This window comes from Ptychodera flava, chromosome 7 (assembly GCF_041260155.1).
Source record: "Ptychodera flava strain L36383 chromosome 7, AS_Pfla_20210202, whole genome shotgun sequence".
In the NCBI taxonomy this organism is placed as follows: domain Eukaryota; kingdom Metazoa; phylum Hemichordata; class Enteropneusta; family Ptychoderidae; genus Ptychodera; species Ptychodera flava.
In genome coordinates this window covers 7424874-7450591 of record NC_091934.1, presented here as the reverse complement: position 1 = coordinate 7450591, position 25718 = coordinate 7424874, and the positions used below count along the sequence as shown (strand labels likewise).

General features: G+C 37.1%; 1 protein-coding gene across 3 annotated transcripts; it reads right to left on the bottom strand.

Annotated features, from left to right (window-relative positions):
* Nucleotides 1-4688: 4688 nt before the first annotated feature.
* On the bottom strand, nt 4689-22323 carry LOC139136681 (sulfotransferase 1C4-like). 3 transcript variants are annotated; one of them, XM_070704468.1, is made up of 7 exons: nt 22056-22323; nt 10943-11066; nt 10540-10645; nt 10000-10129; nt 9418-9510; nt 7206-7367; nt 4689-5989 (listed from the first exon to the last, which is right to left on the bottom strand). In XM_070704468.1, exons 1-7 carry the CDS (start codon nt 22219-22221, stop codon nt 5880-5882), a joined length of 891 nt encoding a protein of 296 aa, XP_070560569.1. In that variant the 5' UTR covers nt 22222-22323; the 3' UTR covers nt 4689-5879. The 3 variants fall into 3 exon arrangements, with proteins under 3 accessions (XP_070560569.1, XP_070560565.1, XP_070560568.1); XM_070704464.1 differs by lacking the exon at nt 22056-22323 and adding an exon at nt 12934-14462; XM_070704467.1 differs by lacking the exons at nt 4689-5989; nt 7206-7367; nt 9418-9510; ... (1 more) ...; nt 10540-10645; nt 10943-11066 and adding exons at nt 13383-14570; nt 15514-15673; nt 17095-17189; ... (1 more) ...; nt 18255-18360; nt 19782-19905.
* Between the last annotated feature and the right edge of the window lie 3395 nt (nt 22324-25718).

Below are 25718 nucleotides of genomic sequence, written 5' to 3'. Positions count from 1 at the left end.
CCAAACAGGCAACACGCGGGCACATACTCCAGAAAATGGCACTTTTAGTTTTTCCCGGCCGTAAAAACGCAGACAGACTGCCAAGCGGTCAGCGCGAAGTTGCTGCTGATGGAACTCTGTGGTTTTATTCAAGGTCTAACGCGACTGGAAGACAATTTTTGAGAAAATTCGAGCGTTTGTGGTGGGAAATCTATGACCGTTGGTGATTTGAAAGACCGTCAATCAAACGCTTGTATAAACTCTGTTTGCAAGGATTAGCAAAAGGTGACAAAAGGATGAGATCAGTTTGTGTAATTAATGTTATAGAAATTAAACATCGTACTGGCCAAGTGTTTGACTGAGAGGAGAACTCCACTAAAGTGAGAACCTGGGATTGAAAAGTGCGGCTTTAAGGGACTTATGTTAGTGGACAAGGCGGGGCTGGCTTTATGTACAATATAATTTATAAAAGAACCATATGCATAATCAATAACTATCACTGATGCAGTGAAGTGGGATATGATACTCACAGTAATAGAAGAAAACACTTTGATAGCGATATGCAAAAATGAAATATTGTCCTTACAATTAAGGAACGTATGTTAATTGGCGACCCCGGGGTTTATGTACAATACAATATATAGGCACTCACGCCATGCTTAAGGCAGAGCCTATAAATATCACTGAAGTCATGAAAAGGGACATGATATTCACAGTGTAAGTAGAAAAATGTTTGATAAAAAATGCAAAATAAAATATTATCCTCACTCTTAAGGGACATATCTTTTTGCCTGAGGAGGTTAACATACAATGCAATCTGTAAAAGTACTACCATCATACAGATCGGGGGCCCTATAACTATCACTGATGCCACGAAGGGAGCATGATATTCTAAGATTTAATATTCAAAACATTGACAACAAGATTCAAAAATGAAATATTGTCCTCAGGCATAGGGCACTTATGTTATAGGACAAAGGGGGGAGGACTTAGTATATAATGTACAATATACAGACACTAATGCCATACTGAAGACAGGGCCTATAACTTTAAATTATGCCACGAAGGGGGACATGATATTCTCAGTGTCAGAAGAGAACACATTGATTGGACATGGTATTTTCAGCGTGAGTAGCGAAAGTTTGATAGAACACACAAAGTGAAATTATTGTCATTTAGAATAAGGGACTTATGCTATAGGACAGGAGAGGGGGCTTTGTGTAAAATGTATAATACAAAGGCGCCAGAACCATACTATAGATAGGGCCTATAACTTTAAATCATACGACGAAGGGGGATATGATATTCTCAGTGTCACTACAAAACACATTGATAACAAGATTCAAAAATTAAATATTGTCCTCACGGTCAAGGGACTCAAGTTGTTGGACGAAGAGGGGTAGTGTATTATGTATAATATACAGTCACTAGGCCATACTGAAGATGGGGCCTATAACTTTAAATTATGGTACGAAGGGGGACATGATGTTTTCAGCGTGAGTAGCTAAAAGTTTGATAGAAACATGCAAAATTAAATTATTGTCATCAGGCATAAGGGACTTATGCTATAGGACAGGAGGGAGCCTCTGCGTACAATGTATAATATACAGGCACCTCCACCATACTAAAAACAGGGCTTATAACTTTAACTGATGGCATGAAGAGGGGACATTCTCAGTGTCAGTAGACAACACTTTGATAATAATATGCAAAAGGAAATATTGTATTCAGGCTTAAGGGACTGATGTTATTGGACGAAGGGGAGGGGCTTTTTGTACAATGTATTATAAATAGGCAATAGCGCCATACTGAAGACGGGGCCTATAACTTTAAATTATGTTTTGATGGGGGCATGATATTCTCAGTAGACAACACTTTGATAATAATATGCAAAAGGAAATATTGTATTCAGGCTTAAGGGACTGATGTTATAGGTAGTATAGGTAGTGGGGGACGGCTTTGTGTATAATGAATAATGTACAGGCACCACCACCATACTAGAAACGCGGCCTATAACTTTCACTGATGCCACAAAGGGGGACATGATATTCAAAGCGTCAGTACAGAATACTTTGATTAAAATATGCAAATATGAAAATGTTGTACTCAGGCTGAAGGGACTTATGTTATAGGACGAAGGGGGAGAGCTTTGTGTATAATGTATAATATACAGGCACCACCACCATACTTAAAACGGGGCTTATAAATTTCACTGATGCCACGAAGGGGGACATGGTATTCTCAGTGTCAGTAGAGAACACTTTGATAAAAAGATGCAAAAAGGAAATATTGTACTCAGCCTTTAGGGACTGATGTTATAGGGCGAAGGGGAGGGCTTTGTGTACAATCCATGATGTTATACAAGAAGTAGTAAAATACGGAAGGCGAAGCCTATAACTTTCTTTGATACTATGATACATGATATTCACAGTGTCATAGAGAATACTTTAATAACAAGATTTGAAAATGAAATATTGTCCTCAGGCACACTTTGCCCAAATAAGGTAGTGTGCGCGCTTTTTCCAAACTTTTTCGTTGTCGTTGCTACGCGCTCTGCTATCCACGTACATTCCATTCGAAAGCACGTCAGCGCCAGATTCGCACCCGTTTCTATGCGCTTCGCTCGTAGTTTTGAAGCAAATTGTAGACAATTCGAATCTTATTCTGATCAAAATTGGTTTAAAACAAGTGCTTGATAGTCTCCTCTCAATGTTTTGCTGAGAAAGTGTATTTTAACGAACAGGATCAACTACTCATCTGTGCTCATTCTGTAGTGACATTGGCGTTCGCATAGAACAAGCTCGTGACGCGTTCAAGAACAGAACAAATGGCAACATCGTACATATTAATCCGCAAAGTTGCGTGGCTCATGTTTTTTTTTTAATTTACGCCCATAACTTTAACAAAATTTAATTGATAAATACTGAAACATATCGCAACCGTTCAATAAGGTATATGATAAAACCTTTACGGCCCAGATACGGGTTTTGCGGACCTCGGTCGTACGGCGTACGGGCCCTCGCACGCTCGGGCCCTTCCGCCGTACAACCTCGGTCCGCAAAACCCGTATCAGGGCCGTAAAGATTATTAATATACAGGCAACACCATCATATTAAAGACGGGACTGATAACTTTCACTGATGCCACGAAGGGGGACATGATGTTCTCAGTGTCAGTAGAAAAGACTTTGATAACAATATGCAAAAATGAAATATTGTCCTCAGGCTTAAGGGACTTATATTATAGGACAAAGGGGAGGGCTTTGTGTATAAAATATAATATACAGGCACCACCACCATACTAAAGACGGGGCCTATAACTTTCACTGATGCCACGAAGGGGGACATGATATTTACAGTGTCAATAGAGAACAGTTTGCTAACGATATACAAGAAATAAGTATCGTTCTCAGGCTTAAGGGACTGTTGTTATAGGCAGGGCTATATATAACTACCACTGATGCCACGAATGGGGACATGATATTTACAGTGTCACAAGAGAACATTTGACACATGCAAAATTAATTATTGTCCTCAGGCATAAGGCATAAGGCATTATGTTAGAGGATAAAGGGGAGGGCTTTGTGTATAACGTATAATATACAGGAACCACCACTATACTGAAGACAAGGCATATAACTTTAAATTTTGCCACGAAGGGGCACTTGATATTGCCTGGCTGATTCTCACCAGTGAATGGTGAGTCTGGTAGAGTCTCACCGTAAAATTTTCCATTCTCACATTGCTTGGTGAGAATTTGAATTGTCACGTTTGAGAATCTTTATCTCACCAAGGCGTGCATTTCTCACTGCTCAACGGTGATAATTTTTGAATTCTCACCGGTAGCTGTGAGAATGACGAGAGACTCTAACCAATTGCGAGAAAGCGTTACTTTCTCGCTCCAGTCTCGCAATTTTTTTCCCGTGGTGTAAAAGATAAATTTTGTGTTCACTTTAGCAATACATGGCCTACATAATGATCCAATGCATCAACGATATCATATCGGACACGGAAAACATCTAATTAATGGCTAGCCAAACTAAAAACCCCTTTCATCCAGGTATTACGGGGAAGCATTTAAAATTGTGCAACCATCTATTGACCAAACCGTGATTCAATTCAGAGCAAAACAGTAAAATGTTTTGCTGCACATTCATAATACAAACACACATTTTATATTCGAAGTGCGATAGTTTATTTGGTATATCTAATAAAAGGTCTCGTTTCTGAGCTAATTTGATAAAGCTTTCTGAATGAATCAAATGAAACAATGAGGATTTTACTCTTCTCAGCAGAAATAGCATGTCGTATTTATGAAGAGCTCAGACACGCGTATCTCCCTCCCTTCTTCCGGACTGGAGACAACAATGAAAAGTTTTGCAATCTTCTACTGTGTACACATTCTGATATATTAACTAAACTATGTAAATTTGTTTATCGTAAATTTTCCAATAGAAAAATCATTAATAGATCAATATGTCTGAAGAACCATGTATGACTTTAATTTTTCCCCTACTGAGAATTTGCTTGTATATGAGTCCGAAACCTTGTGAGACAATAAATGCCAAGTCATAGGCTGGTCCCTCACGCGCCATGAAGTAGCTTCATACAATGATAAGGCGAAGAAAAAAATCTGTTCAAGGAGTGGAATGGCTTTTCACTTGAAAAACGATAAGTATGTATCCAATATATATTCGACTGATCACCCTGAACACGTTTAGTGAATTTTCAAGTATATTGCAGAACGGAAAGGAAGCTCAACCCTGATCAAATACCAATCTGATTTGATACGTAACATTCATATTTCACAACTATTTATATGTGTTGTGTCGATGATAAATGCCATCTCCGTCTGTGAAAATGTGTCACAAATATGCATTGGTTTTGCTTGTAAATAACAGTTCCGAAGTCGCCAATGCTTTCACCAAATACATTCATATTCTAAGCTGAGTTTGCTGTACAGTAAAGAAATTTGCAGAATTCAATCCTTTTTTCGATAACTCTGTAGGACCTTATTCATTCTAATGCCTTCCTAATTATATCACCGATTGCAATCGGTTTGATGTAAGGTCATGCGATTTTACGAAGGGTCAACACGTTCTGACAATTTTCAATTACCATCACAGACAAGGTAGTAACACGTTGAACATCAATGCTAATCTATGTAGACCTTTATGACGCACGGATGTTGCCGTGTGCAGTGTTTAATAAACATTGGCGGTGTTATACGAGTGAAGGTTTTGATAAAAAAAATTTAAAAAATTGAAGGTGGACCAAAAGTTGGTCGGTCGGGCCCGTTGGACAGATATTTTCCTTTCGCTTATAATTAAAGTTAACATATATATCTTTCTAATATGTGATTATCTGTATGGTATTAAATCTATACACTTAAGGTAGAATGTTTCTCGTAGACAGTAAATGGTACTCTTAAACTTTTACAATATTTTTTGGCCTGTCACATGTTTGGACTCATTTTTAGGCTTATGAAATAAAAAAATCGGCTTCATTGTGGGAATCCTGATTTTCTAACTAAAGAGATAAGAGAAAGATTGCCCGCATTATGAATTTCAAATATCGATAAATATTGAGGTAATTTGTTTCTAAAGTACCAAATTTTCACGATGACTCCCACTTTTTTATTCTAGATTTTGAAAGACAATGATTGAAAGTTTGCTGGACTAAAGTTTGAGCAAACGTTAAAAGTTTTTCATGTTCGAGGCGCGAACTACCTTAAGATAAATTCGAACAATTCATCCTTGTTATGGTTATCGTGTTGTAAATGCGCGATATCCTTTTAGATATTGCAAAAACGAATTATAAATCTCGATGACATGCTTCAGAGATAGATGATTTTCTTATTTTATCTTCCTACGGTACGTACTGTTGATGAATCAAATCTTACTACTCCCAGTCAAATGACAAACCAGTATCCTTCATTTTTTCGTTGTATATTTTATCAAATTCTTCACTTTCAGCATCAGTAAAATGATTTCTCCAATCGCCTTTCCGTCCTGAAATATACAACGGAAAATGTAGCATTCAGATAATGCGTAATTTCAATGTTTGCTACGTTGTGTGTAAGCTAATTTACAGCCGTGCTTTGTACAGTGTTTACTCTTCACTACGGTAAAAGTAAAAACTAAACATTCGATCGGATTATCATTGTATAAAAAGCTGAAAAAGGTCTACAATCAGATTGTATAAGCATCGATTTTGATTGTTAAAATGGATTTTGAGGAAAGAGATAAACATTTTAATAAACATTGCATTGCACGTAGCATGGACGCGCCAAATGCGATTTTGTTTACTTTATTTAACTACAGAGCAGTTAGAACTAGTGATAATCAGAAACAATGAAGCTTGACCAAGATAAAACATTATTAACATTAGCATAGCTATTTGTCTATTACTTGTTTGCATCAACTCGTCAATAGCAAGTGCAGACGTTATTTGTAATTGGCCATTGTCTTATGTACATCGGCCTTTTTCTTTCTATCGTCACTGCATTGTCTTGTATGGATGCACCTTGACATATACGATCACAGCACAGTCAACCTGTTCGTGCTATTCACCCGACGGACGTGTAGGGAATGAAATAAATTAATTGTCGTCGTCTTCATCGCTGTTGTTGTTTTTGTTGTTGTTGTTGTTGTTGTGATTGTTCTAGTTTTTGTTGTTGTTGTTGTTGTTGTTCAAGGAAAGGGATTATTGAAACTTACTAGTTTTATTGAAGCAAGGCATAAGTAGGTGCACAATCATGATTTGGGCAAATTTACAGTCTACAGTTCGCGCATTGTGGCCGTGCGACAGACTACGGCAAGTGTCAGGGTATACGAAAGAAAGCAACATTGCAATACATGTTCGGCACAACCCAACAACGAGGCTGGCTGTTTTCAACGAACGTATAGTATTGATCATGACCATAATGGCTATGGCATGGACAAAATATCACATTTTTGGCGAAGCATAGAAATTTCCAACTCGCTAAAACCCTTTCAATGTCACCCCACACAAAGATTTATATAACTAGGTTTAGAGATCACTAAGTTCGTATGATTAAGTTTGAGGGCGACTAAGTGGTTTTCGAACGTCTGACCACGATGAGTAATTGTAAAATGATGATATTCTTTCTTTAATTGATAACTTAGAGAGACACTTCAGAAACTAATGCAAGAAAACAAAATCTAACGTCGTCGAACATTTACATAGTAAAAGAATTGAACTCACCTTTTCTGATAAACTGCTTTCCTTCAGTCTCTTCATAGTTGACGACTTTACTTGCTTTCATTTGATCAAATGAGCAGTACTCAGTAATCTTGTCGATGACTTCATCACTAAGGTCACAGTTCAAGTATTTCGCTATCTTCACGGTTGCATCCCTAGGATTCTGGCATGAATAAAAAGACATAACACTTGCAAAATTGGGACTCTCGTTGAAATCAAAATATATCCTTTCACATCGAGTTAACAAATCTGTAGCTATTCAGTAAGCTTCCCCACAGATGAATCACATTAATGTGCCGAAGATGAAAGATATCATGTTGTAACACACCTCATCCGCAGTCTGTATTCTAATTCGCCAATTGATAGTCACGTGGGATGCGTTCTTTTTGTGCTGATCCACGTAAACGACGTCATCGGGCATCATTTGTCGGAACTGTTGCCTACCAGGCATAGTTGCCTACCAGGCATCAGTTCCGAAAAATGATGCCCGCTGACGTCAAAAAAACATTGGCGCATGCGCGAACCGGAATGTAAACAAAGATGTCGTCTGCGGCCGAGCGAAACGATAGTCGAGAAATTTCTCGGTTTATCCTACTTTCTGAAGAGGAACTAAATGCTCTGGTTTCCAGCAAGGACTCTAAACGGACGAAAACGATAATCAAAGGTGCATTGAACGTTTTGCAGAAGTATTGCGACGCTGTCGGGAAAAACTTTGTTCTTGCCGAACCGCTCCAACGCCAAGAGTTGTGTGAATTGCTACGTAATTTCTACGCAACATTACGTCGTAATGATGGTCAACTCTATGCGGAGAAATCGATGTTAAGCATCAGATATGGTCTACAGCGCCATTTTCAGAAGTCATCAGACTTTGATATCGTTAACGACGATGATTTCAAGGCTGCTAACGAAGTATTTAAAGCTATGCTCGTCAAATTAAAAGCGGAAGGAAAAGGCTCCGTGCAACACAAACACCCGATCACCAAAGAGGACATGGCGAAAATCATGTCATCTTCCGCAGTCGACCAGTCAACGCCTCGAGGCCTGCAGAATAAGGTTTTTATCGATATCATGATTCATTTATGCAATCGTGGTCGAGAGAATCTCCGTGTCATGACGAAATCGCACTTTTGCACACAGACGGATTCAACGGGACTCAGATACGTCTCATTTTCCCGGGATATGCAAACAAAGAATCACCGTGGTGGAATGGATGACAGCGAAGCTAGCCAAGAAGGTAGAATGTATGAAACACCGGGGAAATACACCTGCCCACTGATGTCTTTCGACGCGTACGTAAAGAGACTGAATCCATCATGTGAAGCTATGTGGCAGAGACCCAAATTGATGACCAAACTTGGCGTAGATGCAAGTATCTGGTATGACAACATGGTAGTTGGGAAAAACACACTGGGAGATAAGATGAAATCTATTTCAATGGAAGCGCAATGTTCACGTATATACACAAATCATTGTCTCCGTGCAACAACCGTCACAACCTTGGATGACGAGGGCTTTGAAGCAAGGCATATAATGAGTATCAGCGGACACAAATCTGAAACAAGTATCCGCCAGTATGCAAGGGTTGGTGAAGAGAAGAAGAGGGAGATGAGTAAAGTGCTGTCCTCCAAAATCCAAGGCAGTCCGTCAACATCCGAAGAATATCCTCCCCTTCAAATTGCGCCGACACCAGGCTCTCCAATCTTGACACCATCACAAGAAGACCACATCCTTGGCGATCTCACCAACTCTCCATTGTTTCCCATCAATATTCAGTCACAACAACAATTAAAAAACAGTAAAACTGTGAGTTACAACTTCCATGGGTGTGTTGTACATATCCATAACCATTAAAGTGAACAGTGATCAGCACATTGCATTTACTGATAAACTGTAAACAAAAGTAGTTTGCTGTTAAGTTTGAGTTTCCATGATTGAAGCATGACTTTATTGTAATGTTTGAATTCCATGTAACATGGTTTGAAGTTTGAATTAATGTTCAATTAAATGTATAACATATTACATGCTACAAGTTTTGTGTATGGTGCGTTCTTATGCATGGCTGCGGATGAGGTGTGTTACAAAACACATATTGACTGGCCATGAGGGCAACAGCATACGTCTTTAACCCCTCGGGCCTGTGAGTCCCTCGGGGTACAGACGTATGCTGTTGCCCTCATGGCCAGTCAATATGTGTATACTATTTCCTGCCATATCTTTTTCATATCTTCGTACTTCAAAAACAACACGTCATTGTCATTTGCATATTTCAACCAACCAAGGGTAAAGTCAAACCAATCACCGTGGACCACTGTAAGTTTACAAAAGACAACTTTGTTAATTTGTAATTTTTTGTACTCAATCATCCAACGGACGCCAGCACAGTGACGGAGAACATAAAACCCACTACGTTATAAAGGATTTTGGGAGTTGGTTCTTTGTTTAAGGGCAAAACTGCGTGCCTTTGTCTAGAACTAACCATTCTCTTATAGGGAGTGGGACACTCTGGCCATACATGAGTCTCAAACTCACCCTCCTTCGATCGTGAATCCGATACCCTTCCCACTGAATGGCGATGCCTCACATATTTGGTAATGCTATCAGAAGATGACGTCGACGAAAAGACGGAATAGCAGTATGAAGAGACGACAGACTTTATCCTGCTAAGATTCCCTCCGTTCTAGTCGACTCTGTCAATATCCTTATGCTATGCAACAGTTTATCAGCTTCACACGAACAAAATTAATACTTTTCAGTCCAGGATTCAGTGTATCCTTTTGATAGCAGTAGTTAATATTACCTTTATTGTTCATGAACATTTTCAAGAAATCTGAAAACTGTCCCCTGTAATCACCAAACTCTTGTACAGATTGGTAAAAGTGGTAATATGAAACGACAGTGTCTTTAGGGTTCCTGGCCACGAGGATTATCTGAAAAAGGTAATAGCATTTCATAATAACTATATGACAGTGTCTTCCTTATCGAGGCGGGATTCTGATAGTTTTATAGTGGGATCCGGATAAATTATAACCTCTGTGACGATCTCCGAAGTTATAATATTGCAGTCTTTGACGTACAATTCACAAATAATATTGCAGTCTTTGACGTACAATTCACAAATCAATCACCATAATGACTGCAACTGAAGAGATAACAAAAAATGACGTATATCTTTCAAAGCTCATCAGCAAAATCTACAAATAATATAGAAAACCTTAAGTTTGGCTCCTATTCTCAACGCTATACCAATAGCTTATTGTTACGATCAAAATGCCCATAGATCGAAACTGATACAAGAACTGCAGAAATGTTGCATGCATAGGTAGATGTACAAAATAACCTTGCATCCCATTTGAAGAGCTTGAGGCGGGAATAGATAAACTGGTAGATGACTCTTCAGAAGACGGGGAGAATCCAATTTTTCCATTATTTTCAGTCCGTTCCACCTTCCAGATGGAGAGAGAGAGAGAGAGAGAGAGAGAGAGAGAGAGAGAGAGAGAATCATATACACTTATTTCACTCCTTAATTGTTTGTGTTATTGAGATAGTGTAAGATACTATTATAGTATTTTTTTTAATTTACGGTAGAGTGAAAAACATGCTATTTGCTCCCCACGTAGTAAAGTCTCTGGCGAATTTCTTTCAAAACAATAGATAAACCAGTGCAGAATCTGGTACGGTTCTCTTCCGGGGCTTTAAAACATTCTGGCTAGCGTAAAGCAAGAAATGGTGATTCAACGTACTGTGGATATTGCGGAAAATCATACTCAATGAACGGTACTCTGTCGAAGTGATGAGCAGACTCTGTGAAAGATGGATCACCTTTGTTCATAATCAGCTGCGCCAATTCCAATGTCCATGTCGTTCCTGCAAGATAAATTAGTCAAAATATGACTCAGGCGGTGTATGATGATATGTTGAACACGATTGGAACTAATTGATAATTGGATGGTGAAGTAATGTCTATTTAATCTGCAAGTGTAACCTCGTCTGCTTTTCTTTTTAAGTTACACACTTGTTTTAATGAGTAATTTGTAATATCGCAATATTCAGCTGTAGGGCACCTAACACTTTTGAGAAATTTGAAAAAAATATAAAGACCCAATTATCCCAAATTAGTTCCAATCGTGCTGTTGTGAAAGACTGTAGAACGGTGGCCTGTGCTATAGGCGGTAGTGACATTGAACAATAACCTAGAAGTGATGCTTTAGATAATAATATTCGATATATGGTAATCTGTCAAAGCGCTAAACAGGCTGCGCGTACAAAGTGTCATCCTTCTTCTTCTTCTTCTTCTTCTTCTTCTTATTATTATTATTATTATTATTATTATTATTATACTTTATTTCAAGAGGGTAGTCTGATTTACATATTAAATTGTAAATTCCATCCGATTACTACCATAGAAAGCATGAGTCGCAGGCGCTCGAACGTGTGGTTGATATTTTATGTGAAAGTTACTAGGCGAAAAGTTTACATAATAGGAGATATTTGGGGAGACTTGAAAATGTGCAGGGCACATTTTGGGACTTTAACATACTGTGTAACTGAAAAGGGACAAAATTACACCCATTAAGGTTGTCACAAATCAAACGTAGCTTTTCAAGCCAACACGTCAAGAGAGTGTGGGAAATAAAAACGAAGATAGATTATTCCATATCATACCAAACCATACCAAAATGTACAAAAGTGTTCGTGAACTAGGCCTTATTGATGGCGCTTTTAAGTAAGACAGGTCACCCTGCGTGCCATAATTGCAACCAGACTAGAGTTTCCCCTGTCCATTCCACCGTTTGAAAGTGACTGCCTCTGACTTGATCTTCGTGCGTGTTCGATTTTCCCATAGCTCAATGCTAGCAGGATTCGGAGTCGCGTCATAAGTGTATCGCATCCGTGGCTTATTGGCCTATGCGGCGTCCAAGATGCAATTTTAAATGGCATGCAGCGCTGTGAACTGGTTGGTCTATCAAGTTGCTATATAAACACTTCGAAGGGAAAGTTTGTTTCATCGAAAGATACTTTTTGTTTAAAAGTACAGCAAAAGGTTACATGCAACGTAGCACTTTCGCCAGAAATATCTCATTTGTGTGGCATCTTATGATTCGTCTGGTCAACATGATATTTTCAGAAAGCCTGTCAGGGAAACCTGGGTGCATTAAATCAATCATTGCCAAACATAAAACTCAGAGGCACGTATCCGAGTAGGAAAAGGATTGCCGACTTTCTTCCCGTGCCATCGATATTGTCCGGTTCCGTGCGCGGTAGCACTGATCAAAAGTAGTTTGACATTATGGCTTTGTGATTATGATAAGTGTTAATCGACGACTCTCTGACCTTTGGCATGTGCGGTAATATGCAACTCATGAGCATGTGCACAGCGCCCGGCGCGTTTGTGCATTGAGATAGCTAGGTGATTGTAGAATCCCGCGGAAACCGGGCGCAGAACCGGCAATGGAAATGGAACGCTCTCCTTGTAGGAAGGATATTATTTGGTCGGAGAGACAAAATTCACTTTATTTCGCCGTTTTTTCCTAAGTGTGTGAATGTCTCCCCACCTGGAATGACCTTTTGGAATATCGAACTCCAATTAACTTTGGTCCCTCAGAGCATGATCGACCAAGACATTTCAATGATACCCTATTATCATGGGGTGGACATGCAACATCTATGTATGGCAGCGACTTTGACTTAAAAGATATTTCAAACAAATCGCGCAAAAATAGGGCCTACTTGCCTGATTTGGGATATGATACCACAAAACAGTCATCCGGTTTGATTTGGAAGATCTCTGGCCTTTCAAGTACGTCCCTTCTGACGTAACCGGCGTAGTATACACCTTTAAATGTGTATTCACCTGGTACTCGATAATAGTCTGAATTTAGCTTGAAAAAATCTGCCATTTTGGACATCGCTCGTCGCACGGACTTTGCTGGTAGATACAGGGGCCACCACGTACCAAACAGTACACTAAAGCTGATAACAGACTGAAACACTTGAACTTTGCCCTTTAGATAGATGTAAAATAGAGGCCAAGAGGTCAGTAGTTTGAATGACTTGTACATACGGGTACGGTCCATCTGATAGTGGGACCGTAATACGTGTTTGGAATGCTCGCATATTTCAGCAAGCACGATTGGAAACTGCTGTGTGATTCAATAAAAATGTTCAGTCAACAGGACAGCCTTGACTTATCAAGAAAGATTTAAACAATTTCTGATGGATATTTTTATTAAGCATTTAAAGAGAAAGACAATTGTGAAAATGTTCGAATGTGATACAATAGTAAAATATTACAAGTAACATTTTGTAATATAAAGTAAATCTTTTGAACACCACTTTGAACTACGCAGTTCAAGTGAGCGAAATTATGCCTGCTATTGTAAGTGGTCACCAAAGCCTTGGAGGGTATGCGATTCAGTTTAATAGCTTTGCACTACTTGCATATCATGTGCATGTACCCTTCATATATGTCAGATAGCAGGAAGTCCCTTGAAATCTGCATACACATGTTTGTGTTTCCGTAACAGCCGTTTCTTCCTGGATTTTTTCTGAACTGTATGGGAACGCACTCAGACTTTAACGACAACAAATAAAAGAGAAATTAGTTGTCTCTCAACTGACGTAGTTCATGGCGTAAAAGACGATTTGGCCGACCTCAGATATCACATAAGCAATCAAATATATCAAACTGACGGCTTAGAGGCTTGCTGAAACCTAAACAACCTTCTCTTGTAGCGTTTACTGTTGCGCACCACGCACTGTAAATTCGACAACTATCGATGAACCAAACCCAGCGGAGTAAAGATATTGTGTTTCACATTCATAATACAAACATATTTTCTAAGGTTCAAAGTGCGATAATTCATTAGTATGTCTTAATAAACTTATCCAGTAGAACTAATCTTATAAAGCCTTTTGAATAGACTGTATTAAACTAAAAGGGCAGCTCTAGTTGTCTCCGGGAACAAATTTGCTTTCATTATTAATAAAACAAAAACTGGATACAGCTCTCTGAATGATTGATTATCTTCTCAGTCTTCGTGAGTAATCAACTTATTTAAGATTGCCTTGCCTTACTCATTTTGTGGAATTAAATGTACACACTAATGATTAGTTACAACATTTCATCCCTGACATTGATATCGTGTTGTCAATGAGCAATATCTGTTTACACTATGAATCGCGATGTAATATTTCCGTATTCAACTCCGAAGATTTTTGTATTCCTCGGCGGATATGTTCTTGCTTAATCTGGTAATTATTACTCCCACTCAAACGATAAGCCTGAATCCTTCATTCTTTCGTTGTACACTTCATCAAATGCTTCATTTTCAGCAAGGGTAAAATAGTTTTTCCAATCGCCTACCGCACCTGAAATGAAAGGCAAAAATATTCAGAATAAAGAAACATAAGACAAATTGAAAGAGCAGTAAACTTGTATTTCACTGTTACTTGCATGTTTAAAACATTGGTGCCAGTGCCTACTCATCCATTATATTTGATTTTTCGAAGTCATTCACAGTTTATAAAACAGAGAAACCATTTACAAGAACATTTAAAGGGGAAATGTGTTTCACTTTAATAAATTGTTATATGACATTATCATAATAAATTACATGACGATTTTCTTTATATTCCCAGACTTTGAATCAGGGTGAATACATCGTGCAAAACTGAAATATATAATTGTGTGCCTTCCCTGTTATTAGTAAAGCCAACAAACAAACAGACGAACAAAAGAAATGTACTATGATCTATTTAACATGAGATTACATTCAAACACATCAAACAACAAAACAATCAACAAGAAATAATTACAGAAAGAAAAAGTAGTAACTTTAGGAAGATAGAACCCAAATTAGAATTCAATCAAAGTTAATGTACACATAACAACAGTACACATAATGAAAAGTAAATAACTTAATAAATACAAAATTGGTTGTAGTTTATTGTTTATAATTCTGCAACGTAAAAGCAAAAGGAGTCTACAAACTCATGGAAGTCACCATATGCCGTTCTATAATAAATTTTGTGGATTGTCTGCGTTTAGACCCAATTTTGTTAAGATTTAACTATTATATTCATCGAACATACGGCCAAGTATTACATTGGTTAAGCAATAAAATATGAAATATTGATATTGATAGATATCCAAAAATTGCCCTATCATACTAGGATTATATAATCCAGTATACTATTAGTTTTCACAACTGAAGACACTTTTCCAACCAAAAAGTGACCAAACATCGTTGGAAGTTGTGCCTTTCTTCAAGTACTACCTTTTCGCAAACTTTACACCATATGATAGGTTTACCTTTCCTCAAGAATGGCCTTCCTTCAACTTCTTGAATATTGATGAGTCCGCTCATCTTCATTCTAGCAAATGAACATCGTTCCACTATCTCATCGATGACCTCATCACTTAGGTCACAGTTCAAGTACTCCGCGATCTTCCTCGACACATCGCGTGGGCTCTGTCAAGCAGGATATATTAAAATCTTGTTTAACACTGAAATATTCTGCTCATTTAGCTCTTTTATCTTTTTTTACTGTGTTCTGTGTTTATTAACGTAATGGACTACTTCTGGAACACACAGTGTCCACAAAGCTCATCGTCTTGCCATTAGAAATGGAAGGAAATGCAATGGTTAAATGCCATTGTCGTAAAACTTATACAAAGGACTAGGTATTGCCATTTTGAAAAACTAATTAAATGAGTCACAACACTTCTAGATTTCGGGATGAAAATCAAGAACATTTCTTACATTACAAAAGAATTTGCAAAAAATGCTGACTCAGCATTTTAGAGTGCTTCTGATACATATACATATATATATATATATATATATATATATATATATATATATATATATATATATATATATTACAGTGCTCAATGCAAAAGCAGAGCGTTATAAATAAACAGATTACTTCAAGTACAAAGTAATGAAATCTATTACTTAAGTTTCATGCATCTTGTAATCCTCAGATAGAGTGAAAGGACTACTCGACACTCTTACGTATATGATTGGGACGAACCATTCTATTTGTAGGTCGTGTTAAATCGAAAAATAATATTTGTTGTGGTGGCGGCATTTTGAAACCAACTCAGAGCGTTTGTTTAACAGTGTAGATTTGTCAGCATTGATAATGTGCAGCTTTTCTGATATACAAAGATTACATCGCTTGTTCATGTTAGAGTAGCTCAATGCTTTATCAATGATTGACCATGAAATGTATATATATATATATATATATATATATATATATATATATATATATATATATATATATATATATATATATATGTGTGTGTGTGTGTGTGTATACTGAAAATCTAGGAGCTTGTAGTTGTCACCCCACACGCTGTTTCATGTGCGAAGGAACCATCAGGAGTGAGGATTTGGCGGGAATGAAACTGTTTATAATGTGTTGCAGGTGAGTAATATATATATTATATATATATATATATATATATATATATATATATATATATATATATATATATATATATATATATATCTGTGTCTGTGTGTATATATTGTCTGCATTATTTGCCTTGCAAGTAACTTAAATCAATATACATGTTAACACTCGATGAAAGGGTACGTTTTATCATTCTACACTGAAAGGAAATTACCATGCTTTTGTCTCAATAATGAGAGTTCAAGTTTGTCAAAGCGATATGTGCTGCATTGAATTTAACGACATTGTGACATAACATGCCTTATAAAGACAATTGAAATACCAATTTTTCAAGCCACATTTCCTTTCTTCTCAATTCTACCTAAAATGTTATTCGTTTATTAGGAAAATGACGACGTTCTACTCTTGCAAATACTATTCACCCAACTCAGTCAGAGATTAATTGGCAAGAGTGAAAGCGAGGACTTGCCTTTTTCATGTCTTCGTACTTCAAAAACAACCCATTGTTTTCTACCACGTACTCATACCAACCAAGTGTGTGATCAAACCAATCACCGTAGACAACTTATAATATCAAATGTAGGAAAATAGACGTGTGTTGCCATGGAACGACATGATTAATGAGTCAAATATATATAACTATATAAACATAAACTTTTGTAAACCCATGAACATATGCACACAGTTTTAATGAGGTCAATTGCAAGGTAGACAAACAGGCGAGCAGATAGACAAAAGGAACATAACAAAACAAACGAAGAGATTGGTATATGTCTAGATTTGGACAGATTCGAGTACATTCGGATACATACATGTGTCAATGAAGCTTTTTTGCTATTTCCAAGTCGTTTTTGCTATTTCGCAAGTCTCGGGTGTTACAAATACATATGTCTGTATCACTATTTCTTTTTTGATGTTTTTGCTACTATTGTGTTTATATTTCTGTTTCTTGTAAAGTAAGCCATATAAATTCTGATAGTGCGTAAGACGCTTTTGATTAGAATTTGCCATTGTATGTTTGGATTTATTAATAGTTTATCGAAGCAATATTTACCTTTACCGTTCATGAACAATTTCAGATAATTGGAAAAATCTCCCTTATAGTCACCGAGCAAAGAAGGATATGCCTGGTAGAAATTGTAATACGAAGCAACAGTATCCTTTGGATTCCGGGAAACAACTATTATCTAAAAATATAATCATTGACGAAACATGATGGTCAGTATCGCATCATTAAAATGATTCAAAGTAGCCTCAGTTATCGACCATGGCATCATCGCCCTGCACTTGGTTCCTTGGCTTTCCATGTCTTGAAATACTGCAAATACCTTAGACCTCTATGATCTGTCTCTCAGCAAAAAAAGGATTGGCAATAAAGAATCGATAAATAAATAGCTAAATATTACTTCGAGACAATCTTGATAGTTTGAAAAAAAAATAAATGTAAAAAATGTAAACATCACGGATGAGTAACGACCTATGTTGGTGAATCGCTGAACATGCACATAACGAGTATCTCTATACATTTACTCGCAAACAGAACGTGCGGGATAGATATTGAAAGCTTGTTTTCTGGATGTTGTCATGATGTTTTTTGTTGTATAATTGCAATCGTAATTATATTGTTACCTTACATCCCTTTTGGAGAACTTGGGGAGGGAACAAATGGATAGGTAGATGGCTTTTCAAAAGACGGGGTGATTCTATGTTTTGCATAGCTGTTAATCCAGTTAGTCTGGAAATGTTAGAAACAAAGTGTAATGAATGGCATATTATCATTAAAGAAACAACTCCTTCGGAACCAACAGAAAATGAAATAATGTAAACGTTGTTAACAGAATAATCTAAAAATCTAAGTTTGACTTCCTATGGTCCGATCATGTTATGCTCTGTAAAAGTCACACTAGAACTCTTGAGAACAGAATGGCCACTTCTCATAATCGCTGTCCGAATCTTGAACGCTTATGCATCTACTTTGTAATCTATTTCGAGAAGTGTCAATTCTTGGATTTTAGATACAAATTCTAGTTTCACACGATGCAAATGCACTTTCCTCTAGTAAAACGCGCTATCGGGAAAATCGGTGTACAGAGTACAGCCACTCTGCATACCAGGATGGGCTTTAGCAAAGATCGCATGCAAAGCAGGCGTTGCAATGTACCCGCAAATTTTCCACATAGTTGTTTGGTTTTGGTAATGTTTTCCTTCTACTGAAATGCAATGGTGAACTTAAAAGGTAGGGTTGTGAGTTCACTTAGCAATTCATGTTAAAGTGAATATATGATTTATGTTTTCAAATGTGAAAATATAGTTATATCTATACTCATTAAACAATCATCGAATTGAAATACAGACATTACATGTATGACATTTAACAAGATAAGATATTAAAGATGTGACAAGATAAATTAAGAAAACAACATAACACAAATGACATAAATAACCTACATAACATAACAAAACATAACTTATCATAACATGACATAACATAACATGACATGACATGACATAACATAATATCATAACATGACATAACATAACATAACAGAGCATAACATGACATAACATGACATGACATAACATAACATAACATAACATAACATAACATAACGTTACGTAACATAACGTAACGTAACATAAGATAACACAACACAACACAACACAACACAACACAACACAACACAACACAACACAACATAACATAACATAACATAACATAACATAACATAACATTACACAAAACAACATAACATTACGTAACGTAACTTACTTCAGGAATTTGAAGTAATAATGTCTTAAATCGAAGTTCATGCATTCAATTATGGAATATGAATCAACAAAACTGTAATATCTGTTATATGTGACGTGTTTTTTATACATGCGATCATTATTTACATATTACATGCATGTAATATGTTACGTGCTTTTAATGCGTGCAATTGATATTTCTCTGACTCTCTGTACATTCTCCCGCCTTCTCGGAGTAAATATCTTTATACTGTCAGTATGCATAGTCATAGTTTTATAAATCATAAATGTTTGTTATATATACATTGTCGGTAAGTTGCACATGGGAAGCAATATACTTGCAAAATAATGCAAAAGGTGTTGTCATGCTAAATTTTTGCTGTCTACATATGACACTTGACCACATACCTTGGATATGTTTCACTGTGAAACTCAATGAAGGGTATCCTATAGAAATGGTTCTCAGATAAAGAGTATGTAGGGTCGCCTTTGTTCATAATCAGCTGTGCCAATTCCAGTGTCCATGTTGTACCTGGTAGGAAACGAGAAGAAAGAGATCATCTTTCCAATGTTACAAGCATCGTACCGCGTACCAATCGATATATATAGGCATGCTTCACTTCATCTGACCTTACTTGCTTTCAAGTGCATATATATATATATATATATATATATATATATATATATATATATATATATATATATATATATTATATATATATATATATATATATATATATATATATATATATATATATAACTTTCTAGCCTGGCAGCATCTTTTTTCGCTAAGCGCTTTACTACATTCTCCTGAAGTGCAGAGAAGTGACGTATTTTCAATCTCAACATACTTAGTGCACACATTTTGAGAATATCAAATTACCGGGGTGAGGTGTTTGCAGTATGCACACCTCAATGTTGCCACATCATCAAGTACGGCGGTTTCAAACGGATTCGAACTCAAATTGTACGGCATCCAGTCACCCAGTGGAGAAGCAACAGACAGAACAGCCAAATCCCCGATCTCAAGAAGATTGGTTCAAAAACCGAAGTAAGCTGTTACATTTTTTGACTGCTACCCCTCCATACGCTGCAGGGTTCGTGAAGCACTCACGCTCATATGTTCACCGTCACACATAATAATAATAATAATAATAATAATAATAATAATAATAATAATAATAAATAAATAAATAAATAAATAATATTGGGTTCTTATATAGCGCACATATCCACAAGTACATGTGATCAAGGCGCTTTGCAATTATTGTTACCCCTGGTCACTGGACCTAATATGATACCACTCAACTCACTGGGGAGCAAACAAGAGCTCACATGTGCAGCCAATAAGCGCAGCAGAGCTAAACGCACACATAACAACCTCTGTCCTACCAGGTACCCATCACTCCTGGGTGGGGAGAAGCAATGAGGAATGAAGTGCCTTGCTCAAGGACACAACGCCATGGCCATGCCGGGGCTTGAACTCACCATCCTTTGATCGTGAGTCCACTGCTCTAGCCACTGGCCCATGATGCCTCCTCAAACACAAACTCCCGGCGGTGGCAGTCCCCGGGTTGGTGGGTACCCATGCTTCTTACCAAAGTTTGAAAAGTGCCCCCTTTCCTAGAATATTTCTGAGAAAAACACCCCCTATTTGTGGCAAATCTTGGAGAAATTAGCTGTAAAAAACATACCCTTATTTTCGAAATCTAGGAGGTTAGTATGTTGACTTCCAGGGTTGACCCTGGAGGTTGACTTTGTATACATGTACATACATCACAAATGTTTGTCCTCACCTGATTTTAGTCACATTCATACACAATCATCTTCCGTACGGTACTGTTTTTCATTTTCTTTGTGAGTGAGACTAGACCAGATTTAGTGTCCTAGGGAGATTATGAAAGGACTACCCCTAATCTCGGAGGTTACTCTGAAAAAGTACCCCTTTTTCTCGATTTAACGGACCTAGAATCTCCGAGATGACTGAAGAAAAACACCCCTTTTTCCGTGAATTTGGTAACGCGCATGGGTACCCACCAACCAGGGGACTGCCACCACCGGGCACAAACCTTATGGAAGAACAAGCACAATGCCAAATGAAACAAACATCTTACATTGTAGATCACTCATTAATCTCTCATTTAGCAGATACGACGTAAGTCACACTCTAGCCAGTGGTGACGCTCTGAGAACGCCTAAACGACCGTGACTTATCACATTGTCATAGTAGAAACAAGGATGACAAAGTATGTGATACTGTAACATTGTACAGAATAATTATGCTTGTACTAAATATCAGAGAAGGTTTTCAACTAGAGTAATACGAGGCAGACATATTCATGCTGACCTGGGTGTGCTCTGACATTTGCTTTACGTGTACTTTGAATTCACAGCCTTTGTTGCGTCACCCTGTACTGTTACGGTCATTCCATGGTGTCAATAGGTCACTTAACATTTACCTTTGCCCATCGAGCAAGGTGAAATAAATGGTCAAGTAACTGAAACTGGAATTCGTCCTTGCCTTTGCAAAGTTTGTTTCTTCTTATTCTTCTGTAATCTTCCATCCGAGGATGGGGAGTGACACTGAACGACTCTGACATACAGTTTGCCAAACTCTTGCCGTTTCCTCCGCCACCAACCATTACTATGTACGTATCACCAAACCTTCGGCAAAGGACTTACCCGATTTTGGATATGACACCACGAAAATGTCATCCGACTTGATTTCGTAGAGCTCCGGCCTTTCTAGTGTATCCTTTCTGACGTATTGGGCAAGATAAACATCTTTAAAAGTAAAATGCCCCGGTACTTTGTAGTACTCTGCATTCAGCTTGAAATAGTCAGCCATGTTGCAGGAACTTCAGTTCATCAATAGTATAACTATTTTTTCATTTGTGATTAAAACAACTTCACCTTAATAACGCTAAATTTGCGTGGGTGTCGATCGGGTGTGGTTGTGCATAATGAATGTTTAAGTTACGATAAGTACGTTGATAGTTTGTTTGCGTAATCTGTTTGCCCTCAAATGAGGTCAGACCGGCTATAGTGGTACACGTAGCTTCTTTGAACAAACTTTAGCGCAAGCAAGCAGTCTGGAACTTCGGCGATCTAACTCTATAAGGGCAACTTTACACGATCAGAGACTACAGATTGAGAGGAATGTATACACATACCTGCTACTTGCTTACACGACTTACGCTGATCGTGTTTTTACAAGTTTCAAAATGACGTTCTAAGTTTGATAATGGGCATTTCCAAATCATACACATCTGATGATCGACATAGTTACTTGTTTTCAATTTTCAGAACGAAACGACAGAATGTGAATTGTCTTTAGCATGTAAACACTCATAATAAAATAAAATAATATATACGATTTGAAATTGCCGAATTACAAGGAAATTAACACCACCTGAATAATTTAATGGGCGATTAATAGAAAGGACGATAATGAAATTTACATGAGACATGTTTGTTAAAATGTGGGACTGATCTTAAGCATGAAAGGTGACATTTTCGAGGCAAAGCAAATCGTCATTCAGGAGTTTAAGCTCTAACTTACTGGAGCACATCAGTTGTATAACTAATTTTCCATTTGTAATAAAAACAACTACTTCACCGTTGCAGTGGCCGTTTTTATGACTTTTTCTTGTATTTGAGTAAGCAGTTGTTTATATCGAATGTAGGAGTGTTTATATAACAACCGCTCCTTGGTTACGCTGATTTTCCCTAGAATCATGTCAATAACAACACATGGTATTAGACTTAAGGCTATCAGTATCGGAACTGCTGGAAAAGCGGCTGTTAGAGCAGAATATAAGAATACCCATTTATGTGTTAAGACCCATGTTAATTCGCCCCATCAATTCATAACTGCGATAATATACCGCGCTGGTTCTTTGGATGTGGTCGACCAACTGTTCGACGCTTTTGATGACTTAGTTTTGCATTTTTACCATTATGATATATGTAACAGCTTATAAAAATAATTGGAATAATTCTGAGGAACACAATATGGCAGAAGGAGGAGAAGATATCTAACTCAAGGTCTGAATGATTTAACTTTTGATGATGATGGTGGTTATAGTTATGATGAAACATCCTTTATTAACAACAATTGTGTCCTTGCAGAAGCCGACCCATTAATGGCTGGCAGCATGAGAGTGGATCATTTGGTTAACTGAGCATGAGCTTACAGAAAAAATGATTGATAAATTCTTGAAAGAAAAGAATATCACTGATCCGTAGACACGTGATTTCTTGCTTTTGAATGATAAGATCAAGGATGGAAAGCTGTATTATAAAGATATCAGGCCGTCAAAAACAAAAGGAGGGCAATTTTTAGCTCCAACAAAACAAAGGAAATTATCAGGTAGTTTGGTAAGTACTGCCGCAAACTCGGGCTTAACTATAAAAAACAGCGGATCAGTGGTCGGGTTCGTTTGAGAATAGCTATGGATATTTTTGACGGGTTTAACATTGGTCATACTTAGTAAAATTATTCATTGATATAAGCAGGACTGTCGTGTTTGGTGAAAACAATATTGCAAACTCTAAAATAAAAGCATCTTTGCCTTCTCTGTCGAATCGGAAAGATGTAAACTCCAGCGAGTGAATCGACATTACCTTCAGGCAAGTCCAGATCAGAGGCTCAAAGATGATAACCTATATCATAATATTCAGCTTTCATGAAGGAGTGTCAAATGACCAAATTCTGTATGCATAAAGAATTCATAGGAGTCTTCCAGGATACTGAGGATGATACAGAGGCACATTATCTTAAAGAATATTGGGCCCTTTGTCTTGTTCGTGACACAGGTAACTATTTTATATTTCAGTTAGATGGAAATATGTATTTAAAATGTAATTTATTCTGAGTATATACAATACTAGTACAATGCCGTACATTCGATCTTTCTTGGCAAAAATGAAAACCACAGGGAGCTAAGGCGGAGAGAACTCATCATTCGGTTATCCATGATTGGATTCAGGCACTTTACATACGATGTCGAAAGTTAGAAAGTGGAGTAGTTTTAGTTCCAGATATCTTCGATCTCTTTTTTGACCTTATAGTATCGGGTCACCAAATAACCGAGTAGTTCAGAATGTTGCAAAATATATACACATGGTTTAAAAATTCGAGGGACAGATACTTCTCGAATTATATAATTATAACTTATTGAATGTTTTTGTGATCTCTACAAACATTAAAAGGAGGATAGAAACATGACTCTTTATGGTATTCAGAATGAGAATCTGAGAAAATTGAGAAATTGTGCGACTGATGCAGATATTAATGTTGTGGACGATGATTTACTTTTTGAGGTATATAAGATGAAATATGCTAATAGACTAACTCATTTCTTCATTACAGGTCACAGGGATATCTGTCCATCGGCGTGTGGCAGTCATATTGAATTAGAAATTACACTTGCACTACTTATTGTCAGTGTCATACTACAGCCGAATACAAATTAAAAGATATTCAGATGGAGTATGAAATGATTAAGGATGGTGTCTTCACAAGGGATACGGCCGATTGTTATAACAATGGCAAGAGTTTCTGTTTCAACACGTTTACCACTTTAAAACAATATCATTGAATGAATCGGATACGATTATCCATGAAAATGTTAATGTTCCTCGTCGTAGCATGAGAGGTATACTAATACTCTTCACTAAAGATCAGAATCAGTCAGAACTGAAAAGCGACAGGAAACTAAAACGACGGACATACTAACATGTATATAATATTAAAACAAAAAGAATACACTCGTGAGCGAACTCTTCAACATGAAGGACTATAATATTAATATTTTCGCAATATTTGAAATATGTAAAATATCTCCAACACAAACGAAACCAGAAAACAAATGGAAATATAATAAACCTTATACAAAGGAGTAGGTACGATTAGCCATTTTGAAGTTTCATTTCCAGATTTCAGGATAAAAATCAAGAATATTTTTTCATTGCAGAAGATATTTTTACTGGTAAATCCAACAAACAATGAACAAAATGAATGTTGTGGAAGATGATCTATTTAACAACAAATTGCCCGTCAACTGGCGTAGTTAATGCCTAAAACACTAATACACTGACCTCATAAAATATCAGGCATCACGTTGTTTCAAATTGAAAACCCTTCTTGTGTATTATTCATTATTACAGTGCATGCACTGTAAATAGGAAAACTATCGACAAGCCAAACTGAGTCGAGCGATAAAGTAAAGATGTTGTGCTTTATATTCAAAATACAACATTTTCTCAAGGTTAAAATTACGAGAAATCATTAGTATGTCTTACTTAACTTATCATATCATAACTTACCTGAAAGGCTTTCTT

Excerpts from the sequence above, each read along its gene's own strand:
- LOC139136681 (XM_070704464.1), bottom strand. The coding sequence starts at position 13,276 with ATGGACCGTACCCGTATGTACAAGTCATTCAAACTACTGACCTCTTGG. Across the intron at positions 10,130-10,539 it reads CTCTTCAAATGGGATGCAAG|ATAATCCTCGTGGCCAGGAA; the intron begins GTTATTTTGTAC and ends TACCTTTTTCAG. Across the intron at positions 9,511-9,999 it reads AATGTTCATGAACAATAAAG|TGGTCCACGGTGATTGGTTT; the intron begins GTAATATTAACT and ends GTAAACTTACAG.